The sequence below is a fragment of the Strix uralensis genome, chromosome 7 (assembly GCF_047716275.1).
Source record: "Strix uralensis isolate ZFMK-TIS-50842 chromosome 7, bStrUra1, whole genome shotgun sequence".
Classification (NCBI taxonomy): domain Eukaryota; kingdom Metazoa; phylum Chordata; class Aves; order Strigiformes; family Strigidae; genus Strix; species Strix uralensis.
Genome location: NC_133978.1, coordinates 9,521,131 through 9,532,284, shown reverse-complemented (window position 1 = coordinate 9,532,284; position 11,154 = coordinate 9,521,131). Strand labels below are relative to the sequence as shown.

Genomic DNA, 11,154 nt, shown 5'->3' with positions numbered 1-11,154 from the left:
ATAAAAGTCTCATGACTTACAATTTTGTCTCTAAGGGGAACATTCTCACTGGAGAAAATATGAAAAAAAGACAAAAGCACGTATTAGAGGTAGAGCCCTCACTCACTCCAGGGCTGTCTGCACTCTTTGCTAGTACTGGCAAGATTTCTGTTTTCTTTCTCAAATGACTGTTTCTGCTTCAACCTTGTTTTTTTCCCAAATATCCTGAGCTACCGTTGGAATCAATACACTCAGCGCAAAACAAACCAACACCCAGAAAATCCTGTTTGTGCAACATTTAATGGGATATTTTAAACTCTGCCGATTTAGCTATGGAGTTCCCGTTCCAAACTTCACCATCTCCGTTGTATCAAAGCTTCAGGGGAGGCAGCAAGCGGCGACAGGGCTGGCCTGTGTGGCAGGAGCTGGAGGGCTGGGGCCTGCGCACGGTGGGGGAACGGCCCTGCCCGGGCACCTACAACGCTGGCCTGGACGGCCCGAGAGGCACGTCTGCCACAGCCGCAGCCGGCTCAGGCGCCAAGTGCTACCCATGGCCGGGCCTTGCTGCAAAAGTGTCACTGGGAGCTTCGAGGTGAGCCAGCAGCTACTCATCGCTGCTGTCATGGTCAAGACCAACTCCCCGAGCTTGAATGCGCCACATAAACCACCACACGCAGCAGGAGGCCTGTCGAGATTCCCCTACACACTTCTGCTGCCCGCACAGGCAACCCCACTTCTCTGGGCTTCTGCCTGCCAGAAGCACCGTTCCAGGTACAATCACAGCTTTCTTCCTCACCAGCGTCAGGCACTAACAGGGGACCAGGCAGAGGAGAGAGAAGAGTCAAATGGAATGCTGCCTTTTGGATGCTGTTACAGAGAGGCGAAGTGAGGCTCTTCTACAGCGTTGCTCCTGCCTTCCTGCTGGTGTCTCACCAGCGCCTTGGCTTCCAACTATAAAATCACAATATAATATTCAATATATACACCATTTACTGGAAGCATTCTTCTTCATTCAGCTGATCCGGGTACTCGCAAGCGGGAGGGAGGCACCTGGATGGCGAGGTCTCCAGGGGTACGATCGCTGCTGTTGGACTGTGACCTGCAATAAGATGTATTTGTTCTCCAGTGGCGTAAGCGGCATTTGCCCTCCAGGCTCTGGCGTAAGGACCTGAAGCATCAGCATTGTACCAGCGGTATCCTGACCTAGGTAAAACATGCATTGCAACACAGACTGACTGCTAAAATGTTGAAAACCACTTCATTTACTGCCACTGCTTCAAAAACTGGCAGCCCAAGTAACTTGGAAACACTGACAAACCAACCTGTTACACTCTCCTGAAGCCAAGTGCTTTTCACCACAGCCAGGAGAGCTTTGCTGACTGACCCCAGGTGCAGACCAGTTCCTGTGTGGGTCAGCAGATAACAGCAAGCAGGGTCAGTTGGATCTGTAGCAGTGGTGCCTCCTCAGGTGCCAAGCTGGGGTAAAACACATCATCTTCACATTGCTTTGAAAGCCAGATGAAATTCAACCCTGAGTAATAAAATTTATTTATTGCACCCAAGCAGAAGCCTGCAGTTCAGGACAGTGAGCGTGTACTGATGCTGCCTACAAAACTTTGTTCTGGAAACATTTTATATATATAGTGGTCCATCACCTATAATATACAGGAAATGCATGCAATATACAGGAGATGTATACTTTATTTACATCATCTGCAGTGTGCTGGTTACTGGTCTCACTGATACACACTGGGAAAAAAAACGCTTTCAGTAGTGCACCTCCTGGTTGTTGATGGGGTGAAAGAAATTAAAGGAAGTCCAGAGTTAACAGGTGTTGGAGAAGAGTCTGCGCATACCCCTGTTGCACAGGTCCTTCCCTCATGCCCGTGGAGTCTCCCACGTCCCACGGAGGTGGGTGTCCTTAGCTTTGATGAGGATGTGCTGGCTGCTGTGTTTTCCTCCCGTTCCCCCCACCTGGAGACAGCCTGCCAAGTGATGGCCTGGCACACTAGGAAGATGAGGAGGTAGATCAGACAAAAGAAACTGAGAGGAAAAGCAGCAAAAAGCCAGGGGTGGTTAACAGCTGGCCCTGCAAAGCCACACATCTACAGGGTACAAGAACACTGCCACATACACGTTATCCAAGAGTTTTAACACAATTTATTTTATGCTTAAATAATCAACTAGATCATCCAGTGTTTGTTGTTTTCATACATATGTAATTAGAGCTATTATCAATGAATGCTGTTTCCATATGAATATAATCAACAAATTAAAGTATTTCACCAAAACCCAAATAAAAATGCCCTTTAAAACACAGCAGCCTTAACAACCTAATATTACACTGCTAGGATGATTACAGATGATTGGCTTACTGAAAGATTCTACATCTTATAGCCAGTACACAATACAGTAATAATTTTACAGCGTGCTGCCAGTCTATTAGCTAATAATTTCTCTTCAGTTCATTTAAAAATATCCCAAACTTGTGCTCCTCAGAGCACCAACCCACTTCTAAGCTGCAAGCATTACCCCCATTATAAAGCGAGAACAGATAGCACCCCCCTCCCCATAATGCAACTACTGTATATGTTATGGGTTTTAGGTCATTTCATTGAAAATTGGCAACAGCAACAAATATTAGATGAAGGGCTTTGTGTTTACAGATAAAATCTTATTTTTCATGTTGCGGTATAGTGTTTGCAAAACTGGAAAAGATTTAATCAAAATAAGGTGAAACACATGCATCAAAATATTAGTACTCTGAAGAAAAATTTTCACAGAACTACAGAATTCCTCATTTTGGGAATCATTTAAATTTGCAGCAGATTTTAAAGATTTTTTTAAAATCAAGCTAGCGTTTTTGCATATACAAACATTATAATTGCTAATATACAAGAATCTGTGAAGATACACCCAGAATATCCCTGTAGGTGCAGCCATTTGAGACACCTAGCCTGCTCAATGCATTTGCAATATTCTGTTTGTGATCAAAAAGGCAGTGCCTTATCAACATTTATTCTATTTTGTTAGAATTTATACAGTGTTATTTATTTACAGCAAAACTATTGATGTTTAAAAAAGAAACAAATAGTGTTTTATACCCTGACAGTTTGGGTCCAAGAAAAATAAGGCGAGCTGTTGTGGATTTTAGTAATTTTAGTGTCTTTCCATGGTTTAACCATTTCGTCTTCGTACATCCCTCTGGCCACAGGAATTTATTTCTTTTGAGATGACATCAAACTGCTTGAAAGAAGCTGTTAACAGCATGGCATCTTGTATATACACTGCATTGGTAACTGCGCACCCTCCAATCCTGTGAATGAACGTGAATTTCCATGCTCTGTAAATTGGCTCATGCTAAATTAATTTTTTTGTTTGGTTTTTTGTTTTTGTTTTTGCATAAAAACCATGCGGTTAATGTGTGGAAGCAGCAAACACACGCACACTTTTATAGGTGAATGTTTAATTCCTGTTGATTTTTCTTCCATGAGTGTCCCTCTAGAATACTGGCAGTAAAAGCACACAGACCTATGGAAAGAGAAGACAGCACAAATCATTTCAGAATATCTTGTTAGAATCAATTTCATGCCTTTCCCTGACTAAATGGAAGAGTTCTAATTGGCATTGTGGAATTCTGCAATAGGATAAATCACACACTTTCTAAGTAGGTAATGACATTAGTTGAGCTCCCAGCATGAAGGGAAAATGCAGCTGCAAATGTCCACGTTGCTCGTGAACTGATTTACAAATATGTTTACAACACGCTGTGTTTCATCACCCCAGACAAAGTACCAGCTTGTCAGATCCGGTGATGACAAGGAATAGGTAGGTACTCTCTATAGTGAAAGAGACAGCAGCAGCTCCAGAGTGAGAGCGCTGCTGCTTTCACAGCTCATTTTTGTTCATTGCTTGCAAGCCTCTCCACAGTGGTAGAAAACCTGCACTCCTCGCACATCCACCTCTGCCAGTCGCTCAGGGAACGTGACTGGGAGAGCCAGGAATGCGGAGTCCAGCCTTTAGGAGGCTTGGTGAAGGACAAAGCGAGGAAGAGGAGCAGGCTCGCCCATCTCCCGCCTGGCTCGTGTGAGTGGCACTGAGGAGACGGGGGTCCAGCTCCTGCTCCCTCTCCCATCCAGGAAGAGTCACGCAGCCACGCACAGAAGGACAGCAAGTCTGTTCCATCTGCTGTCCAACAGCGATGTCTCGCAGCACGGAGGCAGGAAGCGGAAGTACAAACACCCCGGTGAGCGGGAGCTGGAAGGCCCGCGGGCTCCCCAGCACCTGGGCGCAGGGAGGCCTGTTTGGGAGCGCAGCTTGCGCAGCGCCTGCAGGACTCAGGCTGGCACGGACATGCCTGTTTACTAATCAGGTCACAGGTCCACGCGCATTCCCCAGGAGTGCTCGCGCTCTCCTTCTACGCTAAAACAATCCGTCCTTGTCCACATCTACGGCTGTCATAAATCTACCCTGCTGCTTAAAGCCACCTATTCACATTGCAGCAGTCACGCCTGCTCGCACAGGGCCATCCTGCAGAATTGCATGCAAAAGTTCTGGGCTTTTCCTTTCGCCCTGTATTTTGCAACTGGTTTATCTGCAATGGTGACAAAGACATTTTTACAGCAAAATCTAGCTAGCGCTGCGATTTTTTTCAAACATTCAAAGGAAAAGCAACACTTCTACCTCTCAAACAGGATTTTTTTGTCTTTTGTGATCAAGAAACAAACTGGTTTTCTATCGGAATCCCCTGTCTGTGCAAATACATCTAACTTCTGCCTTCGAATAAAATGTTTTCAATAGACTCTTGACTGGGCTCTAGGATTCCTCAGGGGCTCTAGCACGGAAGAGTTGCCTACTGCAAATCACAGGAGAAATGCATCAGCAGCCATGGGAGCAAATCTAGTTCTGAGGAACTCAGGCTCTGGCTTTCTGAAGGTCAGAACATGTTTCATACACTAAGCAAGGACTGCCTTATTAATGCAGTTTTATTTTAAAATGACATGTTTCTCCCTTTTCCCCAGTGTGCGTTGCATCATGTTTGTATGCCGGCAGGTTCTCTATCTGCACTGCTCGTGGGGTTCAATGCCCCATCTTGCCTTCAGTGCCTTCAAATTCACAAATTTCCACTGGTTTCCCCCGTAGACTGACAGCAGAGAAGCACGGGAGCCAACTTGGGACACAATGTCATACAAGCAGCGCCATCCCTTTGGCTTGCTTTCCTCCTGTATCCTTGAGTTCCATGAAGGAGAAAAGCATGTCAAAAGAATCGCCTCCCTTTTCAAGACGTTAAATATTTTATGAGTATGTTGAGCAGCAAGCCACGTGAAGCAGTATTATTCTATTAGCACACGTGGGAGGGCTCTCAATAAAAGCAGGAATTTAGCGGTTGCGCTAGGTGGACGCAGTAGGTGCTTGCCAGATGCTGACAGCACGCCAGCCACCCCGCAGAGCTCACTCCTGAGGGCTTGATCCCATAAAGCCCTCAGCTAGATCCCACACACCGAGCACGCACAGAGAGCCCGCATGGTCAGGTGGCTCTTGGGGCTACTTTACACTGCAGCAGTCAGAAGGGACTAGTGACCCAGGAGAGACTCTGCTTCTGTCCTTTACTCCACATCATTATCCGGTATGTTTTACAGGTCCTGTTTATCCTGTTCTTAAATCCTACAGTCAATCCTATACCAGATGTATAGGAAAAGGGTAACACATAGACTTGCACTTCATAAACTCTTCCTCTGCCCAATTCCTAAAACCCACCAAAGCTGAGAAAGGTTCTGAGTAGAAACAAAAGACATGAACATAGTAAACACATGAACTTGAATCCATGGCTGACTGACCAGCACTGACAGACACAGACAGGCTCCTCCTGTACTTACAGGCAGATTTGCTGGGTGACTATAGCTGCGTCATCGAGGCAAAGCAGCCTCTGGCTTCACAGCGCTCAGGCACGCCGTTACGGAGCCACTGCAAGGGTGTCTTAGTCTGTGCATTTGGTTTTAGTTTGGGAAGCCCTTATACTGTCAGCTGCTGTTTTGTTACAATCGTTAAGGCTGGATCAATAAAATTCGCAAGAAACAGTTGGTAAGGATTATTTGTTGGCAAATATTGAGACACTTCACTGGCTCTTACAAGGACTTTGACTTGCATAACTGCCCTCAGATCACATGCCCAACAGCAGAAGCAGCCTTTCACTCCCAGTAGGTTTACTTGTGTGCAGCTCCTTCACTATTTGTGTTTAAGTTTTAGGAGTAGAAAATGCCATGGATTACAAACACCAGATTTTGTAGAACTCCCCAAAATCTTATACGTGCCTCAGTATTGCTTTGCTTTATGTTCCAAAAAGTAAAGTTCAGTTTCTATACATGAACTCAAAGTCATTTTCTGCTTACAAGATCAAGGGCCATCTATTCAGCTTTGCAGCTCGAAAGCAATGTCAAGGTAGTGGTGGCCAGGTGCTGGCCCCCGTGCTGCGCAGTGCTGTGCTGGCAAAAGGCTTTAGCAATGGAAGAAAATTGATCACACTGACCGTTCAGTGGTTGGCTTTCAACTTTCACGAGTAACTTTTCTTCTCCACATGTCTGACTTCTTTCTTTGTCTTAACCTTATAAGCTTCTCCCTGCTTTAAAGGAAAAGTATAAACATTAACATGGTCTGCAGAGAGTGCTCATAATTATAAACCTGCTTCCAAAACAGGCTCCACATTTTGCTGTAACAGGATAAGTAAAAAGCAGTTAAATCGCATTAACACTTCATTTCAAAGATACACACGATCTACTTATCCACTCTGCTGAGCTGCAAAAGCACAGGCCTGAAATATCATCTTCAAGTAGAAAACACAGGTCTACAATTTCAGCATGACCCCTGGGCTGGAGCGCCCAACTGGCAGCCCTTGGCAGAGCCCCTGCCATCAACTGCAGAGGGATTCAGCGCCACCACCAAGGAAAATCACCTTTCTAACTGGCCTCGCAGGTCAGCCGGGATTGGCGGACGTTTCCAACAGCATAGGCTGCTCTTATGATGTTTCACAATGTCTGTGCTTTAAAGTGAGCAGGTTAGTAATGGAATAAAGGGAGGTGGAAGAAAGCCAGCGAAAAAACAACACTGAAGCAGTGCAGAAGTAAAACCAATGACAGTGACAAGCAGTGCAGGTTTCAGTGTCTTTAAAACAGCAAACCCCAAAATAAAGTTCATCTTTGCTCATTAAAAGTAGCTCGATAATCATCTAAAAATAAATATTCCAGTAATCACAAGCCTCATTCACATCAGAGAAAGGCATCTGTTTATGTGTGGTTATCGGCAGAATTTACCCCTCGGGTGATCTGCACTGATGCATTTGTAACTATTTGTAGTTTCCGACTAATCTAATCTGGTGCAGCAAATTGAAAATGTTTCCCCTTTGCTGGGCAGGGTTTACTTTTTCCCTGATAAAGGACCACGAAAGAAGGGATGGAAGTATGTTTGTTTCAACTCTCCTATTTCTGTGTTACCCCTCCCTTTTTTTTCTTTTTTTAATACCACCAGATAAAGAATTGTTATCTTTCTTTGTTTCTGAATCTGTTTTCACTCAGACAAAAATTCCATTAACCCCAATGATAACTTCACTGGAGCAAAGACCTCCCAAGGCTATGCGCTGGGGAAAGCTTCCTGGGAGCCATTCCCCCCAGGCCCCCTTGGGACAGAGGACAGCTCGAGGCACAGCCTGCCCGTGCCTGCCCACACCCCCAGAGCCCCCTGCAAGAGGGGCTGAGGTGTGCTGGGGCACAACAGCTCTGCCTTCCGCTGCCCTCCTTTCTTTTTGGGCGTGCTGAAGCTGGGCACAGTCTGGCCCTGCAGAAGGGCTTCTGATTTTAATTGCCAGGGACAAAATCCTGTTTTGGCGCTTGCTTGTAAAGGAACTTGGGTATGTTCACATTCCCCTGAACCCTGCAAACCCGCAGTCACTAGCACAGGGGTATCACGCAGGTGAGAGAGGCTGGCGGGCACCAGACTGTGGCTCATTCCTTTGGGCTGCTGAAAAAGGAACACACTACACCTACGGATGTAAGGCACAAATTCTGCAAGGGCTTAACCAAACCCACAGACACGGCTCCACTTGATGGCCAAAACAGGCCCCAAACCTATGGTTTAAGCCTGCTGCATGTTATACAGAAGCAGACCTTAATGCTTCTGTGCCCAGAGAATTCAGCCGGGCCCCCTTGACAGAGCCCCTGCCCGCACACAGCACAAAGGGAGACCCCTGCCCAGTTACCCAAACGCACAACTTGTCAATATCCACACCACCGCACTTTGCCAAGGCTTCTTGTTAAATGCAAACCTCCAGCCCTTTAGCAGCACTTTCTAGCAGTCAACACAACCCTCTGCGTCTACTGTTATTTCCTGGCAGTCCCCGTGCCATTACCATTTCACCAGCTTTCCTCTCATGGGGGATAACAACGCGTCTTACTACCTTCCGGGTGATCTGTGGGAGCAATACATGAAAAGTATCGTTTGTTTTTTTCCCTAGATTCTAAAGGGAGAAAGTATGTTAAAAGAAGTTACTTGAATGCAAAGACTCAGAGCAGTGATGTAATTCATGATTACTTTTCTCGTGATGACGTTGCCTTCTTCATCGGTAAACTGTTCCTCTGTTACAGATTCACCAGGAATGTTTTTTGCTTCCTCACCCTAAAGAACGTGTTATAAGATTAGCAATATAGCCTATATTCTGCCAAACCCACACATATTTCCACACCAATCCAAGCAACAAGCACATGTTAGCTTCAACTTTATGTAACAGTTTGCTTTATGTCACACAAATAGTATGAAAGCCTTGCTCATTTAGCATGCCAATACCTGTGTATTTATTCTACAGCATGTGTCCTTAAAGCCTGTAGTGAACTAGAACATTGCTCTTAGTAACTAATTCATGACATGAAGCTCTCTGGGCAACAAATCAGCTTGCAGTCAGTCTGAATCCTATGAGATGGAGGCACAAATTCATGATGATATAATCTTCTAATCAGACATCCATTAGCTTTTCACAGCTTCTCCGTGCCCAGCACACACAGAAACATGGTCTAACACCAAAATAAGGTGAGGGAACTTTGGGATTTAAAAAGACAGCTCTGCCTATAGCTTGCTAAACCCAAGATCTTAAACACACGCACAAAAGACAAGACTTCTCAACATTTACAAAATGGAGAAAGGTATCTTACAAGACACTTGGCGTGGTAACGCCTGCCGAGGAGCCTCGGCAGCCTGGTGCACGACTTACTGAGATCAGCAGCACTCCAGCCATCACTTCTTGTAGTACCAGCAATTTATAGGACCGGCGTAAATAAATGTAAAAGCAGTTTCCTAACTGCTATGCTAGTGCCTTAATACATCTACAAGAATTATTGCTCAAGTTATAACTAAATGACATTACTTTAGAGTTTAAGGCTAGCTGGCCATCATAAACGTATGTTCCAGAAGAACTTTGACAATTTTACCTCATAAAGTCACATTTCCAAACATGGTGCTGAAGCAAGCACTGCATTTAATTCTTCAAAAATATCCATCATCTGTGCTTATTGATTTAATATAAATAAATCAAACATAATCATAATGTAGCTGGCCTACATATGAAAAATTTCCACAAGTGAATGAATAACCCTTTAAACAAACAAACAAAAAAATCCTTAAAACTTTTCTTTCTCCCCTCACCCTCAACCCACTACAGAAAAAATGGCAACTAGAGGGAGGAAGCAGAAGGAAACACTGTATAAAACATGTTCTATCAATATTAACAACAAAATAACATTTGAAATGAGATCATTACAGCTCAACATCAAGCCTTCATAATGCTTCCACATACCAAGCAGCACAGAGCAAATATAATTCCTATTTACTGTGGTCTATATGCTACATAGTTGTCTACATAAGCTCCTGGCACTGCTCTATAATGAACAAGTATAGTGATGCTATGTTTGTTTTTTTAAACTGTTTTCCCTACAAACATAGCTTTTTGAATACATACATTATAACATTAGGTTTGTATGCTATTTCTAAGCTCTAAACCAAATAACCTTTCCTTTTGTTTGCAAGCCATTTGCGGTCTTTTCTACAGCCAAGCTTTTCCATTTCCTGGCTTTAGAGGGACTGCAGCAGGCAGAAGCCAGAGGGGAGTACTAAGAGCAGAGCACAGCTCTGCTGCTAACCGAGCCCCCGCTCAGCATTAGTCATTATTCAGAAGTGCAGAATTTTTGGTTATTTCACATTGAAAGCTGTATTGAAATCTCCACTTGACAATTAAGTAATTAAACAGTTTCAGCTATTTTACATGCCTTTTCCCCCATGCTTTCACAGGCTATATGTAAACTGTAAAACTTGTTGAACTTTGATGCTTCAGGAAGCATCACTGAGAGCAGGGCAGGCTCCAGCCAGGCGGGAGTCGCTGCACAGGGACCTAAGGATGAGCTCCTGTGTCTGAGATACACCTGGGGCTGAAGGGACTTGGCTGAGTCCCCAGGCCTGGGAACGGTGCCATCCCTACAAGAAGCACAGCAGAACCAAGGGCTGCTGAAGCCTTTAGATGAAGCCTGGGATGGGCCCATACAATTAATTCCCCAGAAGGACTCTGTTGACGGGTCTCAAGAAGGAAAAATTATATACCTGCCTAAACAGTGACGTCAGGCTAAGCATAGGAGGAGGGAAGTAAGAGGCTGGCCCCCCCAGCGTGCAGGGCCCCAACGACAGCAGCCTGCTCCTTCCTTTCTCACGAGCAAGACAGCAGAAATGAGAACAGCGCGGGGACTGCTGTTGCGGCAGGGTGGCGATGGCTGGGTAAAGGTTTTAGGAACTGAAACCTGTGGGGTTTCCTAGCCACAACAAAACGGGGGGAAATACTGATTCTGGAGACTTAATACTTTAATCAGAAGCATAGCAGATGGAGAATTAGCTGCACAGTTTCTTTCCTGGCCTCCCATCCATGGGCTCAGAGACTCCCCAGTGGGCTCCTGCGCAGTGCCCTAAGGGACAGGAGGGAACCCTGGCCCAGACATCCCTCCCACCCCATGGAGCACAGAGGTATGGAGAGGTTCCCTCTCATGAATAGGATCTCCAAAGCCACTATAATAAACCCCATGAAAACCAGAAATAAAGGTCACCAGACTACCTGGCACGCCGATACTGCGTACACGTACAGGTCCTTTCACT

At 45.2% G+C, this 11,154-nt stretch overlaps 1 protein-coding gene across 31 annotated transcripts in view; it reads right to left on the bottom strand.

The window, feature by feature from the left end:
* Window positions 1-2,116: 2,116 nt before the first annotated feature.
* The window catches only part of ANK3 (ankyrin 3), a 379,686-nt gene continuing 370,648 nt past the window's right edge, over window positions 2,117-11,154 (bottom strand). For 26 of the 31 annotated variants that reach the window (XM_074874343.1, XM_074874344.1, XM_074874351.1 and 23 more), the window contains 4 exons: window positions 8,560-8,643; window positions 8,378-8,437; window positions 6,506-6,598; window positions 2,117-3,510 (listed from right to left, as the gene is read on the bottom strand). In XM_074874343.1, coding sequence (XP_074730444.1) covers window positions 6,530-6,598; window positions 8,378-8,437; window positions 8,560-8,643 — 213 coding nt within the window. In that variant the 3' untranslated portion in view covers window positions 2,117-3,510; window positions 6,506-6,529. The remainder of the gene's footprint in view (window positions 3,511-6,505; window positions 6,599-8,377; window positions 8,438-8,559; window positions 8,644-11,154) is intronic. The other 5 variants (XM_074874358.1, XM_074874363.1, XM_074874371.1 and 2 more) reach the window with 2 other exon arrangements.